Consider the following 27,299-nt stretch of genomic DNA (forward strand, 5'->3'; position numbering starts at 1 on the left):
GTAGCCCAATATCTTCTCATTTTTTATTACATCACCAGCTTTAATGAATGCCATTCGACTTAATTGTATTTTGTATATTGTCCTAAATGCACATTATTTTCTCACGAGGCATACGATTTGATTCAGATTGTAAGAAATGAAATCAATTCTTTATAGAATTAATTCGTACTTTCTCATATACAGTATATCAAACAATAATATTAAAAAGTCACTGTTGGTAGAAGCAAGCTAGCTTCAAACACTGTGTGGTGTGTTATTCATGTGGATTAGGGGCACTGCACAGAGCAGTCCGGTCCTGTTGATTGTAACTGCTGCTGTGTATTGGTCATGTGGTGTGTAATATGCCTCAGTGGAGGCACTAAAGAGGCACAAAAAGCATCGCTACTGCTGTCAACAAGCCTTTCAAATTAAAATGGTCACAAAAGTATAACAGACTTGTTCACTAACCTAAAATTGAAACCATAGCAAATTGTGATAATTAGGACCGTCACCTCTTCCTCTTAAAAGGAAATATAATTTAAATAAAAAACTCGGAGTATTCCTTTAACAAGGACTCTAACACCCAGGAGCCATTGCAATAATGTGTCTCTCCTCAGAAAAAAAAACAAACAAACAACAAAAAAACACCATTAAAAATCTAATACAGCACTCATTTTCCATAATATGAACATCATTTATGTAAGAAAATGTGAGACCTACAAAGTGAGGGTAATTCATATTAGGTGTTTTTTCCCCCAGGATTTTCTTTGTTTGCTCCATGTCCTTTAGGCTTGGTACATTATAAAATACAGCAGACAGCTACTCTTTTGCTCTTTGGATATGGATATTTGCAAACACCAATCAACTTGAAATGATGCTGTCTTGTAACTACATAGCAACTGAGAGTGATAGCTTCTGCCAGTTGAATTCTGCTGCTACAAATATTAACAGATGTCTTTTTATGTTGCAGCAGTTTCCAGATTTTCAGTAAAGAGTTAAGTCTCCCTTGTTCCTTTGTCCCTCGCTTCCAGTCTGTTTTACAGATAAGGGTCTCATGTTTTGCATCTGGTTGCCTTTTGATAAAAGATCAAAGTTTGCAGTCGCTCATGTTCAGCATATTGAGGGAGCTGCTTGTCAACAGTGGTCTTTTACAGCCTGCATTTCCTGTATTTGAGGAAGCAGATATACCCTCTGAGCAAATGACCTGCAAACTAAAATAGCACCATATCTCTTCCTTTATGTGACTCCTAGCCTCTTTTTTCTCAATGTGAGAACAATGAAGTATGCCAATAGTTCCGTAGTTTGCAGAAATAACCCATGGACATGATGTAAGTTAATGTGTGTAGTCTGGAGAGTCAGATTGACTGTTATACCTCAGGTTTTATGGGCAGGCAAAGCATTGTGGCCTCTAAGTGGCCTTAACTGTATACCACACAGGGTAATAGCATGGAGGACTATCTGTGTGAAAGAATTAGGTCTTAGATATTCTAGACAACAAACCCCTTTACTGGAAATGTTTTCTACTGTATATATATTTATTTTACAATTAGCTAACCATTTTGGTACCTAAAATAAATGCTGATAATATCTGCCAAAACCTGTAATAAATAAATAAATAAATAAATGATGTATTTATTTAGGTAGTCCCACCTAAAACAGTTTCAGTTTGATCTCATTTAGCTTTTATTAAAGACGACAGCTACAATGCCCATTTAAGATGATTTATTGATTGAGTCTGTTTTTTTTAAGAAATGTCACTTTCCCATCCCTCTTCAACAACTAGCGCCTACCAAATAACCCGTCTAAAGGGTGTTTTGTCAACGGTAAATGACACTGGAACAGCTGCTAAGTCTCAGAGTCAGAGGGAATAAGGGAGCTGAAGTCAACATGTTAAAGATAACTGAAGTGGAGGGTGTGGTATTGACAGTGCCCAAGCTTTCAATGCAATTTTCATTTAGTCCCTGCTTTGGGTGAAAGTATCTTCCTGACCCTCTCCAGAAATATTAGAGACTTCTCAGGTCACAGCTACAGTACCAAGGTTCAGCACATGTGATGCTCAGTGAATCACATGTGCACCCTTACTGCAACAGCATCAGTGGGTTGATAACCTTGTTTTATGTGGTATATTTTACTTCCTTACAGCACCTGTCTCCCTTTCTTATGTGATCTGAACCTGGAATTACAGATTAATAGAAAAGCAGCACTAAAACAACGGCTCCGATACAAACCTCTCTGAACTGAAAAGAGGTATTGGTCTTCACTGCCTTTTACACAAGGAACCCATTCACCCGCCTTTTCTCCTCTGGTTCAAGCTCAGACTATGTCAGGACTGATCCATAGTCATTTTTAAATTGGATGACTGAACGTAGTTCCTTTTATGGTCTCGGCCCAGTTCCTAGTGCATTGGCATCCACATCACAAAACCTCCCTCACAATCAGTGCCTTTGTTTGAGGCCAAAGAGTACATGGAGGGGGAAGATGACTACCGTCCCACTCCCTAATAAGTTGTCCCTCCAGGGCATGGTTGAGGCATATTGGCTGATTAGATTTGAGGAGGTTTTTTTTGTCCAGGAGCTGCTCTGGAGACTGAATTCCTTTCTTGTATATGACAGTACATCATATACCAATTCTGTAGCTGCAAGTGCAGTATCATTCAATGAGAACTCATTTCTTCACAAAATTGAAAGAAAGAAAGAAGTAGATAATGTTTATTTTGCTTTGTGTCAGTGAACTGTTCTTCAAAGTTCAAATGTATGCAGTTGTAACTGAACGGAACATTCCTGAACATTCCGCTTCTCATCTAGAGGTCAAAGCTCCCAGCACCCCGTAACTATCAAATCGATTTTATTTTTAGGTGTAAATTTGGTTCTAACGAAAAAGAATGAGACCAATAGAACAAGCTGCAATTAAATACGGTGCAGATGGGGACAACGTGAGCTCATGAATCTCTGCCAGTGCACCTCTCTGATTATTACGAGTGCTGAATTTTGCTCAATTGTGTGGTTGTGGTGTGGACTATTATCAGCCCATTTCACTTGTAGCCTATGCCAGATTTAAGAAGAGGTTGCTTTTGTTTATATATATATAGGGTACAGTACACTTAACTACCGAATTTCTCATCATCCTTGACCTATATTAATATAAAGAAGAAAAAGAAGAAGAAAAAAATTAAAAATTAAAAATATAAAGAAGAACAAAAAACAAAAACCTACCCCCACCTAACCACTAAACCTACAGATTTTTGTAGTAGGTCAATGTCATGCACTACAAGGTAATGAACTGAGACCTCCAAACTAATTGCTGACAGTGTAGCCAGCCTTCTAGGTTCTGTATTCACTCACTGAATATTACTGTACAAAGCCTCAAGTAGCTCTTTTAAAACTTTCAATTTTGAGTTTCATGCTTCATCTTGACCTGGCAGACAGGCTACTGATCTGGCTGCTGGCTTAGCTTTTAGCCTGTCTGTTTGCCAGTGGAATGTATTTAGTCTCAGCTCCTGGTACACAAAGATACAGCATTCTACAATGCATTTAGGGTCCTCTATGGCAGTCCTTATCTGCACTAACCCAACAGAGAAGTCAGGACGTTAAAGTTATAGCAAGATTAACCAGTTCCTGTTTGGAAGTTTAGTTGTTTTTTGGTCTATTGAATGCAGCCCATTGTGTTCAAGTACAACAGTTTCATGTGAAGTTACAAGACGCTATAAATCTTCTCCTAAGAGCTGTTTGAGGCCGGTTGTATAGTCAAGATATTTAAGTAAGGAATAAGCAGAAGGTTCTAAGGAAATTTACTGGAACTAGGTCTACTGCTCATGTTTGGAGAAATGTAGCTGACTGCTTTAGAAGAAAAAAGAAAACAAATGAGGCTGCACTTTCCTGTTCAAAGTATAGGGTTCCAAAGGGCTTCCCATGCCTGTGCTGGTTCAAAGAGCAAGCACTAATATAAGTCATTTTTTCAGTCTTGATAGATAAGGGTAATGCTCTGGCTTCATTGATTTTTCACCTGGTGTTCACTCACAAATGGATACAATGCCCGAAGTGGGCTTCAGTGGATGACTGCTTATGTGTCAAGTATCTGGTGCTGACTGATACTAGTAATGTTCACTGGCTGGAAACTAAAATCTCTGTCATTGCTTCACTGCTAAATCTTGGGTGCAACTCCCAATTTTACTCTTTTACAAATTATTATTACTGAAAGGAAAATACACCTATTACTGTTTTAAAACTAATATGAAAAAAAACACAAGACTAATTACAGAACCCCAATTGTCTTAGTAGTTCATTTTTAATTTGGTAACTTTATTGGGTGTGTTAATGAGGACATTTGTCAGGATCAACTTGCTCCCAGTCCCCACCCATACATCCACCAGAATACACTGTGTCCACTGGTCCTCACACAAGAGTAAGATTCCATATGAAATTGAAGAAATAACTACATTTTCAATCACATTACAAAGGAAGCATTCATTATCATTATTGTTTTTTGTGTGGGTCTGATAAATGGAGTGCATGAATGGGAGCTGGCATGCCTGAGCTAGAGGCATAAACTGATGAAAAGTGTTAGAACACAATGCAGCCTTGTTTCCAAAGCATTGCACTGCTATTAAAAAACAACACTGTGGCCCTGGACATTGGCATATGCAGCTGATGCTCTTGCTATAGGTTTCTGACTGTAGATTGGTATGGTCAGCTCTGATCCAGAAAAGTGCAGGAGCAAACCCTTTCTCAGTTTGCCCACACCCAGGTGTAGATCTGGATCCCTGGCTTATCAACAGTGCTGGACTGGCTGCGCTGGAGCACGGACACGAGTACTGTCAAATCTCCACACTGCCTCAAGCTGCTCTACAAGGAGAGTCCAGTAAGTATGACATAATACCTTATGGAATTCAGCAGGGGCGGAGAATCAATAGCGTCACAGTACAGCTTGTGCCATCAGCAATACTGGGTGACTTTCAAAGCATCTTTCAAACTGCTTTTGTTGTTTGCAGTGTGACAGTACAGGAAGTACAGGGATGCTACTGAACACATGCTCCTGGCAGCTCCTTGTACTGTGATCAGAGGGCAAAACATAACTTTCAAATTCCAATGCACAGGTATCAGTAGATGTTAATATTAAACCTCAGCTAAGTAGGGTAGCCTCCAGTCTACCCAAGAGGAACCACTCCTGATTGCAATGCTGCAGCAGCTCAGTTTCCATGCCCATGTACTGCGATTCGTTTTCACTATTTTCTGGGTATTTTGTTACATTGAGATGTGCCCAGAGCTGGATATTTGCACCACCTCATCCCACTCCAAAAATGCATTTAGTTTTGCAGTTGTCAAAGTGCTTGATGAAGCAGCAGGGTTATTAACCCCTGGGGTTTGGAGTATTCCCCTGGAGAAGCTTCAGTTCCCCCACCACAGCCGGGAAAGCATGCAAGCGCAAAACCACATGCCGCATAAACCTCATCAGAAGACACAAATAAATGCATTTGCTGCAGAATGTTAGTAGAAGACTGAAAGTACTGCTGAATATGTGGTTACAATTAACATCGTAATGTGCTCCTGGAACATACAGAATTTGGGAAAAGGAATTAAAAAATAAAGCAGTATGCTTCACAAATTGATCATCTTTCGGAGCAAAGTGAATACTGAAAGTCATCTGGTATCCCAACCCTTTTACTAACACCGTTCTGAGGTTATAAGGAAATGAAAAACAGAATTCACAAGGCACAGTATGTTTCTACACCAGCCAAACATAATCCAATCCATTTTCTCACTCCTTTTAATAGGAAGAAAAAAAGTGTAAAAAAAAAAAACAGAAAAGCAGCAATTTTAATATCTAGCCAAATAAACTGAAGGCTGGTTCAAATAATGCTGCAAGGTATTTTTTTTTATCCATTACAATGAAAGATTTCTGTCTGATTTAGTCATTTTAAGCAATTCAGCAAAATTCCAGACAGACACCTACTGGTGAAAATTATAGAGCATAGCTACCAGCAACACTCCAAGATGGAATATGGGTAGGGACATTCTATTCAACTATGAGAGGTGTGTTACAGTAGGTGGCCATCCTGTACTGCTGAATTCAAATCCAGTTTAGTCTGCAATTGCCAGAAAAACAGAGTTCAGGTTCAAAATAATTTCTGGTACCAATTATGCAAACCTAGCTTGAACTGATCAAGGGATATACAGCAAACAAGAATTTCCTGAGGCATGGCCGGGTGACATTGAGAAGTAGGTAAAGGTTACCTGTGTGAACGGGTTTGTTTTATTGTTCAGATACTGTACATTCCTGTTACTAATTGGTAAAACTAACTTGATAATGTATTATTACGTGTTTATATTGTGGACTATTGTGGACATATTTACATAGCAGACAACTAGAACTGGAGCAGCTCCTTACAATTGTCAAAGTTGGTTGCAAATGCTATTTAAAGCCAAGTACATTGCCTCATATCAAGGCTCATTTTGAAACATGTGGGCCATCTAGTACAGTCTACATTTATTATTGACTTTTGACATAGTAGCCAGGAAGTCATCCATAATGGCATCTTTATACTCCAGTGGAAGAATGTGGGTTATTATGCATATTGTACAGCCCAAAGACATCTCATCTTAATTTAAAATGTAAAAGGACAGGATGACAAATAATTATTCTCTGCTTTCAGGCCTCGAAAGTGTGTTGATTAGTCTATTAAAATAATTGATGAACTTCACTGTTGATGGCAGCAGCTATGATGCAGAGTCATGGATTAATTTGTTTTTAGAAGATGTATACAGATGTTTCCTAGCATGTCTAAATGTCTTTTTTTGTATCTAACAAGCTTGTTTTTATTTATGCAATTAGGCAATAGAGGAAGAAGTTCCACTTCAATGAAAGGTCAGCACAGTTTCAAACAGAAATCAATCAAAAATTCTGGGGTAAAACTGTAACAAACTAAAAGTACACAGAAGTCTGTGCGTTCCGTGCTTAGCAAGGTTAAAAAAAGGTCAATGTATATAATCCATGTACGCTTTGGGCTAATGGTTCCTATTTGCACGAGTTATTTCAAATGTCAGTTATTCCAATGAGTTATTTCAAAAGACAGTTTGTCTTCTTAGTTGGCTACTTTTACAAATGTATTGAACAGTTCTGTGAATATCAAACTTAATTTTATTTATAAAAAAGCATTAAAAAAAACAATCTTGAAATTAGCTCATGAGTTTAGGGTTTCTTATTAGGGTTCATTTTGTTTAATTTGAAGAACGATGCACAGAAAAGGGCTCATTATCACTGAAAGGTCTATGCAAAGACACAAGAAAACAACAAAACAAAATGGTTTTGCCCCCAAGGTCACTTAGACAGACATGCCCCATGTCAAAAACATATCGAAGTTAAATTCAGTCAGCATTCAACATGAAGAAAAAGAAAATCCACATTAGAAGAGGTTGTTTGGCCTATTTGTTAGATACAGCTAAAGCACAGAAAGGACATATCCCATGATGCCTTCTGGCAGCAGCATGTGTTACAAGTGGCTTTATTTAACACGAACAAACACTAAGAAACGATGATACCTTTCAAAAAACTAATTTTAATTGAAACAAAAAAATTGTTGAATCATTAACAAGTTTATAAAACAGTGATTTAGTTACATAAATAAATTGATATCAGTGTATCAAATCTTAATTTCAACTTCATGAGCATGTTTACACGGGTGATGAAGTACAATCTTACCTATTATAATAAATAAAATGGAGAGCATGATTTTTCCTAAACAAAAAAACTACAAACATACCTCAAGCAAGTTCTCTAATGAAGGGAACAAGAGACACTAGACAACTTTTTGCACAAAAAACATAATAAAACTGCTTTATAAAGCACAAGATACAGAACCATTCAGCTAAATTAAAAGACACTAGGTTGGAACCAAAGTTGGTTGGCTTTCATTTAATGAACAAGTTTGGTAGTTAGATCTCCAGTTTGGTTATTTTAAAGCATTAAGACAAGGCAAGATAGGAAGGCTGTTCTTGTTTGTGGAATTCTAGAGAAAATGAAAAACTTAAAAAAAAGAAAAAAAAGATAGAACAGTCAGACCTACACAGCAACTTTCTGTCCTGCACAGTCAAGATATCAGCAGAATATATATGTAAATGTTGTTGTGCACAAATGGAGCTTAGAGACTCAGATCACTGCGGAAAAGACGTTAATGCGGTCAGGCCAAATTATTTATTTTACTTTTGTTAAAAGATTTTTTTGTTTGTTTGTTTTTCCAATTCAATATTTCTAGGCTAGTAGGCACAAAGCCTAATTCTGCCCTACTGTATTCTTAATGCTAAGGCTTGCTGCTCTGGCTTTATATTTGTTGTCCATCTTATCTGTGTTGCCCATCACAAGCATATATATATATTTATTGTTTTATTTGTTTTAAATAGATACCAGTCCAATCATGCAATTGAATAGGTGGCTCTGCATAGATGCCCAGCATATAAATTAACCACCTGAGCCAACCCTGAAGCAAGGCGCACTTGAGTCCTTCTGATATGTTTTGTTTAAAACCAAGCTACTGCAGCTTCAAGTATTTTGCATTACATAGAATATTCTTTATAAATTAGTTAACGTATACTTTTTGTTTTTCAATATTCAGACATATACTATAATATATACAGTACAATAAATGCTTTCATTCTTTTTTTTTTTTTATGTAATTTTTTTTTTTTTCGAGAAATCCCTGAGAATGTATGTTGACAGTCGCTAAGTTTCCACATGCACAAGCACTGTGTGCCATGCTTCTGGATGAACAGCACTGCAAAGCCACATGGTCAGCCTTGGATTTGATTAGATCTTTTTCTTGTTTTGTTTAATTTATTTATGTCTATGTATTTGTTTACTTATTCATTTATTTACCTGTATTCTTTTCTTGCTCTTTAAATACACTGAAATGCAAGGGTGAATTACGAAGGAGTAAAGCTGAATCCATACGAGGTACTTGTCACTTAGGATGGAGGTGTTTCGTTTGGTTTAAAGCCATATTTTTCATCTTTGAGGCTGTGAATGTATACAGAAAGAACAGGAGAGCTATGTGGGCTTTTGCCACTTGACAACATATACTCAGTGTAAACCAAAACGTTTCTCTTTAACCTCTTTCTCTCTCTCTCTCATACAAATAAAAGAAAACACACAAACTTTCACAACATGACAATTTTCTTTTTTTTGCAAACTAAACAGTTTTTTACACATATAATACCGGTGTGGCTCTGTTAATTGTTTTTTTTTTTTTTTTTTTTTTTCATATTTAAGTTAAAAAGGGTACAAAGGCAGGCTCAAGTAAAAAGAACGAGACGTGAACTCCGTCAACCGAATCTCTCCCGGACCAACATCATCAGTTTCTTTTTGCCTTTGTAAATCTGTTTTAGGTTGTCGATAAACTGTGTGAACTGAATGTGTCCGTCGTGAGCCATTAAGAAGGTCTCTCTGGCCTTGCTAAGGAACTCAATAAATTCGCTATAGTGCCGGGGGCTGATGTGTGTGAGCCGAGAGTGCGTGGTGTTAATGTAAGCCCCAATCGTGGCATCTAGCAACTGTCTTAGTGGGGCTTTGTCCAGTGACATTAACTTCCCAGAGTTCCTGCGCCCATGAAGTGCCACCATGCCAGGCGTGGTCAGCGTGCACCGCCGCAAAATGTCCGACAACACGGTGGCGCACTTGACACTTTTGACCACCAGGGGGATGATGGCTGCGAGTTCATTTTTGCCCAGGGAGTGGCTCAGCGCGCAGGCCCACAGCACATCGTTAATGGCAGGGTGCGTGTCCTGATTGTAGCTCAGGTTGAGATGAGTCATGGCCAAAGTGGCCAGCTTGTAAGCCCGCATGGGGTAGCCGCGGTGCTCCATGTATCGCGCAATCGTGAAGAGCTGGGTGTAGCTCATGCCCGTGGTGGCAGCATCCAACACTATCTGGTAGGCCGTCTCGAAGGCGATGTGGTCCTTCTCACACAGGGTGAGAGCGGACAGCGCACAGTTCTGGGGGTCCTTCATTGCGCACTGCAGGGCCAGGGTTCGCGCGCTGCTCGCTAGGTTCTCCTGCTGGTGGCAGTCAAGGTGCAGCCGCACGATGGTGCTGTTGGACATCACTGTCGTGGCAACAATACTGGTGGCCTCCGTGGGAGTGAAAAGCGTGAACCAGCTCTGCATAATGCTGTCTAATGCATAAACCCCTGCGAGACAGAACAAAAGAGAGAGAGGTTCAATAACAAAGCTGCATCACAACATGCAACCCTATGTAAAATGTATATATGTCAAAACTGGGATAATGCTGATAAAAGGAAAATGATGTAAAAAAAATAAACTGATTTTATTTTGGTGCTCACAACTGAAGAAAGCATTGTAGCTAGTTGCATATGTATTATTATCTGTATTATTACAGAAACTCAATTTATTATACTGTCTTTATAGCACTACCATAAAATGTCTTCATAGTATATTCAGAGGTCAGAGTGGGGAGAGATACACAAGACCTTAAGCCTCCACCAAATGTTTGCAATGGAAAATGTGATGTTATCACAACCAAGGTATTCTGAAAGCAAACATGCAAACCACCTCTTTTAGAGCAGTATTCAATGTGAATGAACTGGCAGCAAAGGTAAATGGGTTCAGGGTGAAGTGTTTTAATTCGCACTGTGGACGGTAATTACTTCTCATCAACTTAAGTCTCCAAATAAGTTGATGAGTTTTACTCTCCTTTCTCAAATGCACAAACCCACTGTATTGAAAGACTCCATTCCCAACATAGGAGGCCTGTTGCTAGGGAGCCGACGTCACTGCCCTGTGACTTTTGCTAGTGCATTGCTGCCACGAGTGAAGACCTCGTTGGCTAAAATAAAGACCACTTCAGCAAGTAGATATTGAATTTGCTTTGTGTTATTGTGCAGTGTGTGTGTGTATATGACAAAAGTATGATATTAATGTTTTGTTTGATTGTTTTGTATATTTTTGTTTGTGATGCAGTACGAAATAAAACAAACAGTAATTCAAAATGAATTCGCCTATGTATATTGCAGCTAAGGCATGCGCAGTTAAGACTGTAAAAAATGGGGTGCCAACTCCAGGACCGCGACATATCCGAATCCGCAGTATAGCGAGGGGCGATATAACGAGCGGTGAGTGTATATGTTAATTGTACAGTTTAGACAAGTTTGCATTGCTAAGCAAATTATTCAACCAATATTTGATTCTGGAGATTCAATAATAAAACATGCTAGTCATTTCCTAACACACTTGCTCTGTTGTAAAAGCATTTTCATTGCAAGCATGTGTTTGCTATGGTCCAGATGACCCCATAATATACAGCAGCCTTGATGCTTTTCTTAACCTAACACCCCAGGAAACTAGATGTTGCACCTCAGTGGGCTAAGATTTCTGTTTAAAGAATGACCCACTTACCTACTTCTGTGGCACAAGTTACTAACCACCTCACCATCTCTCGACGTCGCCAGTTTAACGTTGACAACGTCATTCTCATTACCTGGGAGAAACAAAACAATGACATTATTAACATGCAGACGTGCTGGTGGCTAGTCCCCCCCCACCTCCCCCTGTTTTTTTTTTGTTGATTACACTTCAAAATTATTACACAAAGAAATAGAACCAATGGTCTTCTTTCCTTACACTAGGGTCCTTCAAGCTCAAGTGTACCAATTTTTGCAGTTCTTCCTTTGTAGTTGATACTTAAACATGGAGAAAAGTGTTCCAGGGTATATATGCATGCAAGAGCTTTTTTCAAAGGGAAGGAATAACCCACCCATCAAGCAGCATTTGAAACTGCTGTACACTGAAAACAAGGTAATGATGTCTGGGGCTACAGTATATGCAGCTTCTTCAGAATATGCTATTTGTAATCATCCAGCTATACTCAGTGTTCACTCTTTTGATATGTGTCATGAATGGCACTGTAAATAAATGATTATTTATTGATCAAGTGCTTCAGAAACACAGTGTTGAATATTTATCGGACTCATGTGGAGCCCCACAGCGATCCCTGTTGGACGTGCTTGTGCCAGGGAGGCCTGAAGCCCAGAATACAGCAGGGAAGGAGCTGTGAGAAATTCCCGTTTTATTTCCACCACCAACCCCACGAACAGAACAGAGAATAACCCTTTCACTGAAAGAGAGACCCCCTGCATAGCAAAAAATAAGCTCATTTCAACAACACACATCTCCTTAGTAGACTTCAAAAGCTGTCGTGGTTTCTTAGTTTGAACAGCTGTGTGTTTCTTGCCAGTTCCAGTCTGTCCAGTGTCCCAGTGCTATTTTTCAGACTATGAACAGAAACAGGGAGGGTTACCTGAAGACCCAGCTCCAGAGATACTTTCAGCAGGGTGATATCTGGTAAACTGTCCATGAGAGTTGCGATTTTAAATGCGTCCTGGGCGAGTTTGAAGATGTGTGATGAGGAGTGGATATTTTTCTGGATGGATTCTAACACTGTTTCTAGCCTCCGACCATCACCTGCAGGCAGTTACACAAAACAAAAATGAGAATTCTTTCTATGAAATGATCATCATATTTCTATAAAAAAAATCTATACTATTATTACTATTCATAACAATAAACTATACCAATAACAATAATATTAAATAATAATAATAGCTTATTAAAACACAAATCTAATGCACGTATCCTTTGCAGGCTTATCCATACTTTCTTGTATAAATAATACCCTGAGACATAAGCTCAGATTGCAGCAATTCAATTTAATCAAAGAAACAGATCACCCATGTCATTTTTGGACGTTTAGAAGCATGTGTATTTACTGCGGTTCCATATTTCACACTGATTTAGTGCATTACAAATATGACATGAAATAAATACTCATTGCTTTGTCATGCTCTGGGGTTATTAATTAACTTCATAACAATATAATTAGTTTTAGGAGTACTTTAAAAATGTCATAGTGGTCACAAATACTTCAGCTCTAAAGTTATAAACAGGTAATAATGCCCATTGCTATGCATGCAGCTACTTGGTTAATGCTGAGCACTATATTTCTGTTGTTTCTTTGATGTTTTCACTTTAACATGAGCAATAGAGAACATACTAATTCCTTACGGTTGTGAGTTTTGTTACACATTTGATTGGTTTTATGATTTCCGTACATTCCCATGGTCAGCTCTTGCATGCTTAGTCTTTGGTCAATGGGAACATCCTGACAGCGCTCACCTTTGGCTGCTGTTAGCATGGTCGATGCCAGCTCACACTGCTGAGACTCAATGTGGCTCAGGGTGAACCAGCGGGGATACCGGTTTGGAACGACAGATGCAATGTGGTGAGGCCGGGACATGTCTCCCATTGGAGCTGTAGATTCCAATACTGGTAACCTGCGAAGGAGAAAATGTAATATGCCAACTTTATTCACTTACTAAAACCCAATGAAATGTATAATTAAACCAATCTGTTGTTTCATTGATCCCATGCCACCCGGCTGTACTAAAAACTCAGCAGCAAAGCAAGCAGAGTCTCTGAGTTCAGTCACACTGCTGGCAGGAGAGCTGTCACATCAAACAGCTAAATATCAGAAACACAAAGGGGGAGGTTTTCAAAACTGCTAATGAAATCAGCTTAACAACGTCATGCTTTAATTCACAAATACTTTAGTGGCTAATAACATTTGCAGGACCTGAGAACTCTGTGTAGCTGCCCTAGAAAATGTTATAAAATATATACACACCATTTTCACAGAATAATCATGTAGAATGTCCTTAAGTTTGTAAACCTTTCCCAGAGTCCTTATTTTAATTTACTTCAGACCAAGACCTACACTTTTAAAATCAACGCCCTTCGTTTTATGTCAATATTGTATTTAGAATGAGAATTCAAAACATTGCACACAAAAAAAAAAACTTTTTTGCCCATCCAGCACTATGAAGCATAGCCATAAATAATACCAGAAACACAGAACTGATCACTCACCAGGTTTAAAACGTTAGTTCTTTTTTTTGTTGTTTTTTTTTTACCACAATGCCCTTGAACATTTGCCATCAGCTTTAACCTAGTGGGTCATTCTGCCTGCCTTTCTATTACAGCGTGATGTGACAATTCACTAGTTTACAGCCAAATGTGTCCTTTGAGCAATCCAGCGGAACGGCCGAGGCAAACGTTATGTGGACTACAGTTCAGCAGGGGCTGTGGCTCTGACACTGTCTAACAGGCAAAGCGAAGGTAACTGATAACATTGCTCCCTTTTACTCGCATGGTGTTTCATGCTTGTTACACACTATGTAAGAGTCTGCTGTCTTTTTATATCAAACCAGAGAACTATAAATTCCAGTTTTTGTTTTAATAGGTTTATGAAATGCAAGAATAAATAAGTATTAAGAAAAATCCCCCCCACCTATTTTTTCCCCCAGATAAAGTTTTTGTTTTTTTCCCCCAGATATAACAGGATGCTTCCTGTTTCAGTGTAATCCCTGCAAGCCTGAGCACTGGAACCCCTGTGTATATCACAGATACACTCCATTTGTACCATTCAACAAACAACTGTGTGGTCCAGTGGTTAAAGAAATGGGCTTGGAACCAGGAGGTCCCCGGTTCAAATCCCACCTCAGCCACTGACTCATTGTGTGATCCTGAGCAAGTCACTTCACCTCCTTGTGCTCCGTCTTTCGGGTGAGACGTATTTGTAAGTGACTCTGCAGCTGATGCATAGTTCACACACCCTAGTCTCTGTAAGTCTTGGATAAAGGCGTCTGCTAAATAAACAAATAATAATAACTGGCCAGGCAAAATCACAACTCAAAACAGTAGATTCTGCACAAAGGAGAAAAAAGGCAAACTGTCAGTCACCTGGGACTACGAGGAGGGTATGACATCAGAATAACTCGTTTTTTGGATTCACTTTAGATACACTTTTCAGCAGGAATGCAGAACACCAGGAGAGACTCTCAATGCATCTTTTTAGTTGAAATGTAATGTGCACTGTAGGAAGTGCATACAAGAGCAACAAAGCTAGTTGTGCATTTGAACTGCGAGTCTCCTGCTGCAAAGTGTTGGTCACTGAATTTAACAGATGCATTATTAGAAAGGAAGTGCTTTTTATAGTGCCATTTGATACAATGCCTCAGGCTGCTCAACAATTAAAATATGCAGGTCACAGATTCTTATTATTTTAGGAACCTAAAATTATCTTTATGGATCTAAACTGCAATATATATTATCCCTCTTCAGCCTCCCTCTACCTTTTCCATATTTTCAATATATATTATCCCTCTTCAACTTCCCTCTACCAGTCTCATATTTTCTGCCCAATTACCAGTTTAAGTTAAACATGTGTGTAAAATCATACACTGTGAAAGAAGTTTAGTTAGATCTAAATTTTAGATCTAGATCTAAAAGCCCAAGGTTACTGTACTACATCATGAAGTTAGAAAAATAAAAAGTTGGTTAAGAGTATCAGTGTTGGGTTTTAGAAAAAAATAGACACAAACACACACACACATACATACATACAGTGCTCCCCCTTTCTCTTAACAGTCTATTAACTATGGCTCCTGACTACAGCATTATAAAGGTGATATATATATATATATATATATATATATATATATGTATATATATGTATATATATATATATATATATATATATATATATATATATATATATATATATATATATATATATATATAAAAAAAAGGCTACTTGTTTTTTCTGACTCTCCTGAGCCTTTCTGAAGTCAAAATACAGTTGCGCTGTACTGATGAGCCCCAAATAGGGTGAAACATGTATGCAGCTACTGTATTTTGACTTTTGAAATGCTGTGAATGCTTTTAGAAGCCGTTAGACAACTTCCACGCAATTTGATTGGCTCTTGTAATGCTTTATTTGCATATCTCCCTACAACCCCTATATATATATTATATATATATATATATATATATATATATATATATATATATATATATATATATATATATATATATAAAATCAGTACTTGGAAATTATGGCCTGTGATTGGTTGACATCTCATCATAGGAGAAAAAATTGATTGAACTATTGCCCTAACATCCTTACACCACCGGGCAATAGTCTCCCTCTGACATGTCATTGGTTCACTGTCAGTCCCGCCTCTTTTCAAAGGAACGCCCTTCATTTCCACTCCTCACAACAAGGGAAAATGGCTGAATGTGAACAAACTGCTGAAAGGCAATTCTGCGACTTAACAGAAAATGAATTACAAAACATACTATAAAAGATGCTCCAAACCCTAAAATGGTGATTAACATGTCGCCTGACTTTCTGAAATTCAAACAAATTCACCTCAACAATGTAAACAAATGACGCCGGGGATATAAACTGTATTATGCAGCAGACAGCCAGAAAGAGAACTGTATGCCAAAAAGACTTTGAGAACTATGCGGTATGAACTTCAAAACATTTTCTGTTATTTATTTAATTTATGTTATTTATTTAATTAATTTACATATGCTGTCGTATTTACTACCCAACCTTGCCTTGCTTATTTTCTTGACTGATTCATATATTAAATATATTCTGCAGACTCAGCTCATAGTGGAATATTAAATGGCCCTTGGGAAGACCATTGTTACCTCCAGGGTGCAATGCCTTCAGCCTGCAGTAACAATAGTCTTCCCTCGGGGGCAATTATTTTCCACTACAGCCCTCCTCTTCAGTCCATCCATCCATCCATCCATCCACACACACACACAGTTGTAGTCAAAGGTTTACATACCCCAATGAATTTAATTTCTATAAATTTCTCAAAGAATTTTAGGAAAAATCTTTGAGGGGAGAAAAAAAAAAAAAAAAATTACAAGAAATAGATTTATTTATGCAGTGATTTATTTATGCAATCTTTTTGCAAAACTCCAAAATGCTAATTCAATGGTATTCATACCCGTTGATGCTATGATAGTATTGTCTACAAGGTGCTAGAAATTTCAATCTGATAATGCAGAACCTAATTCTAGAAAAGTCTAGAAAATGCTGGATTGTAGGTGAACATTCTTAGAGAGTATAAAAGGGTTAGGCATAGGATGAGTGCTGTCATTACCAATAAGTCAATATGAAAAAAAAGTAAAGTGAAGACCTTAGGCAGAAAATTATGTATTGTCAAAGCTGGAGAAGGATACAAGATTTCCAAGCATTTGCGTATCCCAATTTCAACTACTGTTACTATTATCAAAAAGAATAAGTAGAAGAATTGAGAAGAAGGTTAATATCAATCCAAGATTGACTGCCAAAGATATTCAAAGTGAACTGGCTGCAAGTGGGACTGGGGTTTCCATTTCAACCACAGGTCGAGTATTGCATGGTGAAGGTCTCAATGGTCGCAGGCCAAGGAAAAAGCCACTCTTAGGAAAACGTCAATCGACAATCACTTGAAGTTTGCAAAACGGCATTTGAATGATGGATACGAGTTCTGGTCAAAGGTTTTGTGGAATGATGAAACAAAAATCCAGCTATTTGGTCACGCTGATAGTCGTTGCGTAAAAAAAACAAAAAAAAAACACCATACCTACTGTCAAGCATGGAGGTGGTAATATCCTTTTATGGGGCTGTTTTTCCTCAAATGGCACAGGAAATTTAGTTCCAACACATGGTAAAATGGATTCCATAGCATACCAAAAGATACTGGTCAATCATCTGAAACCCTCCGCTACAAAACTTTTTTTAAAAGCGCAACTGGAGGTTCCAACACAATAACGATCTAAAAGCACACATCAAAATCTACTTCAGAATGGTTAAAGAAGAATAAAATCAAGGTTCTAGAATGGCCTGGTCAAAGTTCCAATCTAAATTTGATTGAGAATCTTTGGTATGAGTTGAAGGCGGATGAGCACAAGAGAAGTCCTCAGAATTTGAATGAACTGGAACAGTTTTGCGTTGAAGAATGGTCAAAAATCCCTAAAGAATCATGCCATAAGCTCATTGACAATTATCCTAATCGTTTAAAAGAGGTTATTATTGCTAAAAGGTGCCTCAACTAGCTATTAAATTTCATTTTCCTTGTCAGGGTATGAATACTTTTGAAATTATCATTTTGGAGTTTTGCAAAAAAAAAAAAAAAAAATGCTGAATAAATAATTTCTTGTAACTTTTCCCTCAAAATACAGAATAGAAGCGCAAATCTGGAGCACAAGATATCATGTAGAAATTGAGCAGTGCTTCTTTGAAAATGATTTGTGTAAGTTTCTGGTTTGCTTTTTAAACATAGTGAATACAGAATATCTACACTGATACTGTACAATGGATGACGTATTATTATTATTTTATTTTGTTAAATAGTATGCCATTTTATTCAATATTCTGGCCCATTCTAATTATGTGACGGCAGAATTGGAGTATTATGTTGTTTTTGAAGCTGACACCCTGGGATCCTTTAAGAAGCTGCTTGATGAGATTCTGAGATCAATAAGCTACTAACAACCAAAACGAGCAAGATGGGCCGAATGGCCTCCTTTCGTTTGTAAACTTTCTTATGTTCTTATATACTGTAGTTGTATGGCACTGAAATAGATGTGTTTTAAATGTTACATGTTAAAAATGAACATGAAAAACACGAAATACCCAAACATAGAACTGTTTACTTCACGCGTGTGTAACAAACAAACACAAAAAAAGGAGTAGGCTTAAATAGGACTACACAACAATGTACTGCAACTGTCCTTACAATGAGTAAAGCAAACATAAAAATGTGTTGTACCTGCAATCAATTCGAAAGAACACGCTTTTAAAATAAGAAATTGTCCAACGTTGTCTGCTTTTTACAATGTACCACCTCCTGCTGTAAATCCATCTCAACTTTGAGTGCAGCTTCGTAGCCAGTTTCAAATTCACGATTCTGCCTCAGTCTGACAGAAATACGCAGTTGTGAAGTCAGTGTGTTATAAAAGCTGCATGAAGTATGTGCATAAATCATGCAAGTGTGCTCTGTAGCACTGGCAACTAGTAATAAAGTTGTCTTTAAGTGGCGTGCAGTTGCTAATATCAGAATGCCATTAACATTAAAGTCTCTGGGACAGGACTGGCTCCTGGGAAAATGTTGTTAAGAAGTACTCACAAAAAACAAACAAATAAAAAAAAGACATACATACATACATACATACATATACATACATACATAGCTCCCTCACTATAACGCGGGCCTGGGGGAACACACAATATGAGCGTTATAACTGAAGAGCGTTATAAAAGGGGGAGGGGATGGGACAACACACATCTGACTAAAATACAAAATAAAATAACTCCCTCTCTATAATGCACATATAGTGAAGCAAAAATGTAACTTTCTGTGAATTAACCGTGCATAAAGCACCATGTAACTTAAAAAAAAAAAAAAAAAAAAGGGAACATTCCCACTCGTGGATCATTTTAATTAGCAGTTTTTAAACTATAAATAGCTTGGCTAAACGGCGGTCGGGAGTTCAGTTCGAAGCGGCAGACAATCAAACCAAATGCGAGGAGAGCGGGTCTGGAGAGGGGAAGAGGGAATGGGTTTGGCTGCCGGAACGGGGCTGAAGCGAAGCTGAAACGACTCGTCTCCCACAGAAAGCCGCAGCTCCTCTCGCAGCAAAAAAGTAAATACATTAAAAAAGATAACCACGTAACAGGCCTAATATTTATTTAGTTATAAAACGAATGCTGAATAAGATGTCTGTGTTATAAAGTGCCAGCGCAGCTTTTCTTCAGTTCAGATACTGTATCAAAAGGGAGAGACAGAAACAGAAGTTAGACTGAGAAGTTGTTTATAGTTTGAACAACACCGGTACTGTATTTACTGTAGAAATATTGCATGAATCACTAGTGTAGGGAATTCGGGGACATGCTGTAGGAGCGTTACAGCCGAGGCGCGTTATAACCGACAGACTTACAGCGAGGGAGCACTGTGTGTGTGTGTGTGTGTATATATATATATATATATATATATATATATATATTACTGACAGTTTTTAATACTTGGTTTTATGAACATGAAAAAGACCTAGCGGCCTGTCACTTTGTTTTTGTTAAATGCGCTGTGAGTATTTTAAGAGGCTGAGGGGGTAGACATTAGCAGGTAATAAAAAAGAAAAAAAAAGAAAAGAAAATGGCCATACAGAAACTGCCAAGAAAAACAAAAATAAACATGTCCCCTGTAACAAATGTTGCCAGCAGTCTCCCTGGTGACACTATAGAGCTTTAAAACATCTAATATCAGCAATACATCTTTACAATCTGTTTGTTTCACCACCGCTTCTATGGTGATGAATTGCAGAACACAAAGCGGCATTAAATGTAAAAATTGCCTCAGATTTGTAGACCCTGAATTAGATCCAATGTTACGTATTTATTATTCACACATTTTTCTAAAATCTCATTTTCGAATCCAATGAATTATTTAGCGAGGTTTCAGCAGAGGCTGCTTTGTGATTAAACATTGCCCCCAAATAGTCCCCCTGAACCAGAATTTCAGATGAAAAGTATTCCCGTTTCTAAATTAAAAGTGCCTGCTTTGATAGGCCAAAAGGAATTTTTCCTACTAAAATGTAAATAACTCATTCCAACTCCCTGCTGCATTCACTCTCCCTAAGAAAAAAAAAATGCTTTTGATTCAATTTCAATCAATCTCATGCTGTGCCAGGAAAACACCCCCTCCCCTCCCCTGCACCCCCTCCCCCTCATGTTTGAAGTGTAAATACTTACCGCATTGCTCTCAGTGCAATTTTGTATGCCAATTCAGCATCATGAGGTAGGAGAGAGGTGAAGAGATACTTGGCAAAGGTGTGCATTGGAACGCTCTCTCTGTAAATGAGCTCCCCAAGACCACTGTATGGCCCACCTGTCAAACAAATGAGGAAAATCAAATTTTATATATACACACACATATACATATATACATACATACATACATATATATATATATATATATATATATATATATATATATATGTGTGTGTGTGTGTATATATATATATATATATATATATATATATATATCTATCTATATCATACATACATACACATATACAGTGCCTTGCAAAAGTATTCAGACCCCTGACCAATTCTCTCATATTACTGAATTACAAATGATACATTGAAATTTTGTTCTGTTTGATATTTTATTTTAAAACACTGAAACTCAAAATCAATTATTGTAAGGTGACATTGGTTTTATGTTGGGAAATATTTTTAAGAAAAATAAAAAACTGAAATATCTTGTTTGCATAAGTATTCAACCCCCACACATTAATATCTGGTAGAGCCACCTTTCGCTGCAATAACAGCTTTAAGTCTTTTGGGGTAAGTAAGTATGTACCAGCTTTGCAGACAGTGTCGGAGTGATATTGGCCCATTCTTCTTTGCAGATTTGCTCCAGGTTGTTCAGGTTGGTTGGACGATGCTTGTGGACTGCAATTTTCAAATAGTGCCACAGATTCTCAATGGGATTAAGATCAGGACTTTGACTGGGCCACTGTAGGACATTCACCTTTTTGTTCTTGAGCCACTCCAAAGTTGCTTTGGCCTTGTGCTTGGGATCATTGTCCTGCTGAAAGGGGAATTTCCTCCCAAGCTTCAGTTTTTTAGCAGACTGAAGCAGGTTCTCTTGCAGTATTTCCCTGTATTTTGCTCCATCCAGTCTTCCCTCAATTTTAACAAGATGCCCAGTCCCTGCTGACGAGAAGCATCCCCACAGCATGATGCTGCCACCACCATGCTTCACTGTAGGGATGGTGTGTCTTGAGGCATGGGCAGTGTTAGGTTTGCGCCACACATAGCGCTTTGAGTTTTGGCCAAAAAGCTCTATCTTGGTCTCATATGACCACAAAACCTTTTCCCACATCGCGGCTGGGTCACTCTCATGCTTTCTGGCAAACTCCAGACGTGCTTTCAGATGGTACTTTTTGAGTAACGGCTTCTTTCTTGCCACCCTCCCATACAGGCCAGTGTTATGCAGAGCTCTTGATATGGTTGACTGGTGCACCATTACTCCACTCCCAGCCACTGAACTCTGTAGCTCCTTCAAAGTGACTGTTGGCCTCTCTGTGGCTTCTCTCACAAGTCTCCTTGCTTGAGCGCTGACTTTTGAGGGACGGCCTTTTCTTGGCAGTGCCTGGGTGGTGTGATGCAGCTTCCACTTCCTGATTATTGATCCAACTGTGCTCACTGGGATATCCAAACACTTGGATATTATTTGGTACCCTTTCCCTAATCTATGCATTTGTATTACTTTATCTCTAACTTCTGTAGAATGTTCTTTGGTCTTCATTTTCCTTCAGATTCACAGCCTGACCAATGATCCTTCAACAGTGGGGTTTTTATCCAGAAAATGTGACAGCAACTTTAATGGTTCACAGGTGGAGGCCAATGGTAAGGTAATTGTGTCCTCGTTAGGGCAATTTCTTTCATCAGTGTAAACTGGGAGCTTCCACAGCACAGGAGTTGAATACTTATTCAAGCAAGATATTTCAGTTTTTTATTTTTCTTAAAAATATTTCCCAATTGATTTTGAGTTTCAGTGTTTTAAAATAAAATATCAAACAGAACGAAATTTCAATGTACCATTTGTAATTCAGTAAGATGAGAGAATTGGTCAGGGGTCTGAATACTTTTGCAAGGCACTGTATATAGACACACACACACACTAAAGATTGGAAGACATTGGAATGTGATTCTCAACCCCTGCCACCTGAAGATTCAAGTTGGCATACAAAGATTAATTATCTGATTTTTAAAGCATTTAACATTTTTAGGAGACACTGATTTAGATCTAATGTTTCATTAAGTCCATGTGGTTCCAGATTTTAAAAGTATAAATCACGTTCCAATATCTTCCAATGTTTAGTATTGAATAACTGTGTTTAAGTTAACTATGTTCCATTTTCAATTAATGAATGCTATGATAGGTGAAAACTGTCATCTGTAATTTTAAATAATGTCTATGGCTATTATCCAAATAATGATGAACTATTATTTGAACAAATGTATTCATTTATTTCAACCAGATAAAACTGCAGCTCTACTCTTAACAGTGCTGAAAGAATTACTATCAACCATATGTGCAGACTTTCTTCTCTAGAATTAAATTATTTTCAACTGGAGCATGCTATGACTGTGGACCACATCACAAAGCCACTGCCGCGTTCCACGCACTGTCGGGCTTTGCTCGAGGGAGACCCTGGATTGAATAAGCATGGGAACTCGATTATTCTTTGACCCTGCAGTGGGTGGTCCCTTCCAGGCTCGGGATGAGACACTTTGGGAATGCAATGCGGGAAAGCGTAGTGCTGGTCTCATCTCTGCTGCACCTGGTCTATACATCCGCTAAAGACTCGCCACTGTGTCAGCTGACTCTTCTGGAGGTAAGTCTGCACTCTGCCACCACACCCTACACCTTTGTCACACATTTTTGCTTTTAACATTGTAAGCTTGATATACAAACAAGGAAGGGGGGCTCGAGCGCTTCCACCAAGTCATCTCAATGCTGAACAAGGGGGGCTGTTTCTTTCCATTCCATCTCCTATTTAATGCTACGCCCCCACTGGTTTCAAGCTGCATGGTTGAGTCAGGGGAACGTGGACAGATGTCTGCTGGTGACTAAACGGAGATAATTCCCCTGGTGAAATGGATATTAACCGAGTCACTTGGGACCGGGCAGGACTGGCTTCCCAACATTTTAATGGTAAAAATAAAAAAAAACACCGAACAGCTTCCAAGTTACCTTCTAAAAGGAAGACGGCTTGTTTTCGGAAAATCTTGACCAGTGTGTCGTCGAGGTCGATTTCCTGCAGCTTGGCGATGAGCTGCTCTTCGTTGCGACACACCTTCTCCTGCGCATACAGGCCATCGGGCATGATCCGCTGCTGCCCCAAGCCTATGAGTGCGATCTCCACTGCCAGCGTCAGGTAGGACTCGCCCTCCTCGAGGAACCGGTGCATTGGGAAGTGCTGGTAGTCCAGAGACTTGGACTGCCCCATGGTACCTGAAACACCACCAACCAATACAAAGCAGAGTCAATGATGACATACCGTTGGTACTTGTATGGTGAACGTATGTGGTTTGCAGTCTAATGGTTATCACCTGTACATGCAACAGAAATTTCTAAATTTAGTCAGGTAAACCACTACACACTATGTATCAAGGTAACTAAAACTAGAGTATGTACCAACAGTATGTAATGTCCCATCATGTTTGAATGCATTTTGAAGGATCTCATTTTGAACCAGGCACACCACTTTCTGTATGTTGTTTGACTATGATGCGCATTATGTAATAATTAATGCTGTAATACAATTTGTATTTATTTGCATGTGCAATATATTTAACAATGACAAAACAGACACTAAATTGGTAAGGAAACATACCCACGGCAGTAAACAGTTAAAAGTTAAAAAGGGGATCTATTTTAATTCAGTTTATTTTATTGTTAGTGTTTATTTTATTGTTAGTGTTTTTTGGGTTTTTTTTTTTAAAAAGGCCCAGTTTCTTAGAAGACCTTGTTTTTTTTGCTCGATCTTGTTGAGGATGTAAGCTTGATAAGGAATTTAATTTCCTGTGATAAAATATTAAAGCTTCCAAGTTTGCTTTTCTACCTAATTCAGAAAGCCAAATAAGACCTTACTTAAAATCAATTGTGCAAATGCCACTCACCACAGCTGTGTGGAAAACGTGTAATGTGTAGCTATCTGTGGTATTGGGTCAATAAGCTTTTGTTTCTTGGAGTCACAGTAGTTTTTTTTTCCCTTTAAAATGTATAGTCCTTCATCACAGAAAGACACACAACCATTTCCAATTTCATTTCAAACAATATGATGAAGACACAAGCAAAACTGCAAGTAGGAATACAGCAGAAACACATTTTGAAAAAAAAGCAGCCAAATGCTTTTGACCAATTTTCAACAGAAGAGTTTGGAACAGGAAATATTCAATAAACCAGATCCAGAAAAGAATCAGATCAACTGCCATGGAAAGAAATACAGAGATGGAAGAGACCACTTCCAAATCAGGGCGCCAAGTAAAAAACAAAAAGCAGATTGAATTAAAAAGGACAGCCATGAACTGAAAAGCCCAGCGGAAAATGCGAATCACTAGGGACGGAGTGAGAAGGGTGCTGCGGAGCAACAAGTAAAAGGATGCCTGTGTCAGCTCTGTGTATCAATTGGCACAGGACAGCCTAAAGGCTGTAATAATATGTAATTGCAGAACTGTAAGTAGATTGTGATAGTCATATCTTCAATCAAACATCATGAATAAGAAATAAGAACAAAAAACATTAAAATTAAAAAGCATTAAAAATGCACAAGGCAGATCAAAAGATGAAATTCAGTTTCCTCTGTTCATTCCCCTTCCCCTACTGCACAACTCCTGAACCCCCAGTCCAGTGGTGCCTGCTGGGAAGACAGAGGGGGAACAGCTAGCAGTGCCTTCCCATCATCACCAATGTGTTAAACCTGTGTCCCTATTGCCTAGTCAAAACTGGGAAACCCAAAATCAACCACTGTCATTCAATGAACTGCCACATTCTAATATTGACACCCTGGCACTGCAGGAAATCACCTGTAAAGTTAGAAAAGCCGGGAGTGCAGTCCTCATCCTCTCTGCACGTCTCCATCAGAGTGCTAAAGAGAGTGCCAATGGGATCCAGGGGGTGGCCGACCCAGCCCTCTAGATTGGTGATTGAGGTTATCCCTTTATGAAGAAGCTCTGAAATAAAACAAAGGGGGACTGTTCGTCAGTAAACAGTAAAACACCAAGCGTCTTTGCCAAGCTTTGAATTCAGAGTTCCCCACAGCAATGGCGATGTGTAATTAGTAAAACGAAAAAGACTTCATTAAATCTAGCACAATGAGTAAACACTTAACTATGTGTGGTACAGACAGGCAGCACAATGGTCCTACGTGGGTAAGCACCACGCTTGAGCTCCTGTTTATGTCTTACCTCACTTTGGGAATATTTTTGCGTTAACCACTCAGAGCCATTGCGTATCCTCTGTATTCCAACATTGCTGTGAATTTTCAAGTGTATAATAGATTTCGATTTATACACTACCTGTCTATGAGCATTCATTCATTCAACAGTGAATAACTGGAATTAACTAGAATTCCAGTAACTTAAATGTATCAGTGCTACTTAAGTTAAAAGAGAGTTTCAAATCTTAGTTCTCTATCTAGTAATACCAAAAAGTTTGTTAAAGGTGTACACACTTATAGGAAGCTACGTAATAGCAATAAAATGACTTATTTTTGCAATGTGAAGCTGTGGAATAAAATTAACATAAAAAAATCCACCCGTGTGCACTTTTCTCAATGCTATCTGTCTACCTTTCTTGTGTCCTCGGAACATCTCCAGCTGTTTCTGCTGTTGCCGTCGTAAGGTGTTGACAATACCGATTGCCAGCCTCAGTGCTTCTCTGGGGTAACCGTGAGATCTCAGTGCATCCACTCTCGCACAAGCTGTGGGGACATGTTCTGTGACAGTGAATGAGAGGAAAACCATGAAGCATTGGCTTTGAACAAAGAACATTTCTGTGCAAAATTGTAAACACTTTTTTTCACCCCCAGTCGTTCAACAGAATCAGCTACTGGCAGAGCCCTTTAATGTTCAGTACCCCCTCCCCCACATTTTTTAAATGTTATTGTAAACATGGACAAAGAGGCAAGTCATTCAAAACGTCTTTCCGGTTTAGCTTCTTACCGTGCCACAGGGGCCAACCGCGAGTGTCAAAGAGTGAAGTTTCAGTGTTGTCATGGTAACAGTAGTTGGTGTAGAGGTCACTGCTGATAATGTGCTGCAAGTGGCTGTCCTGCCAATGGAGATCGCACGCTTCGATGGCTCGTGTGAAAACAGTCCGGTGAGGCCTGCTAGCTAAATCTGGTGTTGAGGAGAAATAAGGAGGCACTTCAAGTTTGTTTTTATAAATAATGCTTAATTAGATAATTAAACTAACACCTCTTTTCTATTTTTAGTTGACACTTTTATTTATAGATAGAGAAAGCATTTAATATGGAGGATTTTCTATCAGCCTAAGTTATTTAGTAACCAGTGCTTCAAAACTGACACTCCAGCGTGCATTTCTCCTTTTTCTTTTCTTATCTAAATAGTGTGAAATGCCCCAATAAATTCAGCTTGTTTGCCCAAGAAGAAAACTATTGCATATGCATGTATACAGATGAAATAATGGATTTGTGGTCCCTGTGTTTTAAAAAGTTTAATTTAATTGACAGCTAGATATACACATATATATACAAATGAATATAACATGTGTTTAAGTAAAACAATGACAGCAGATCACAATTTTTCCAAACCATGTAATGCAAGATTTGGGGTTATTCGTCATTTACTTTCAGATAAAAACTCCAACAAAGTTTCGG

General features: G+C 38.4%; 1 protein-coding gene across 2 annotated transcripts in view; it reads right to left on the reverse strand.

The window, feature by feature from the left end:
- Positions 1–7,511: 7,511 nt before the first annotated feature.
- Positions 7,512–27,299, reverse strand: part of LOC117403685 (zinc finger SWIM domain-containing protein 6) — an 83,569-nt gene continuing 63,781 nt past the window's right edge. The window contains exons 6-14 of one of the 2 annotated variants that reach the window (XM_059012568.1): positions 26,623–26,799; positions 26,250–26,381; positions 25,486–25,632; positions 23,651–23,911; positions 20,635–20,770; positions 13,155–13,312; positions 12,280–12,443; positions 11,379–11,460; positions 7,512–10,153 (exon numbers count right to left, since the gene is read on the reverse strand). In XM_059012568.1, the coding sequence (XP_058868551.1) occupies positions 9,291–10,153; positions 11,379–11,460; positions 12,280–12,443; positions 13,155–13,312; positions 20,635–20,770; positions 23,651–23,911; positions 25,486–25,632; positions 26,250–26,381; positions 26,623–26,799 (2,120 nt within the window). In that variant the 3' untranslated portion in view covers positions 7,512–9,290. Of the gene's footprint in view, positions 10,154–11,378; positions 11,461–12,279; positions 12,444–13,154; positions 13,313–20,634; positions 20,771–23,650; positions 23,912–25,485; positions 25,633–26,249; positions 26,397–26,622; positions 26,800–27,299 lie in introns of both variants that reach the window. The other variant, XM_059012566.1, reaches the window with a different exon arrangement.

This window comes from Acipenser ruthenus, chromosome 1, assembly GCF_902713425.1.
Source record: "Acipenser ruthenus chromosome 1, fAciRut3.2 maternal haplotype, whole genome shotgun sequence".
NCBI classification, from domain to species: domain Eukaryota; kingdom Metazoa; phylum Chordata; class Actinopteri; order Acipenseriformes; family Acipenseridae; genus Acipenser; species Acipenser ruthenus.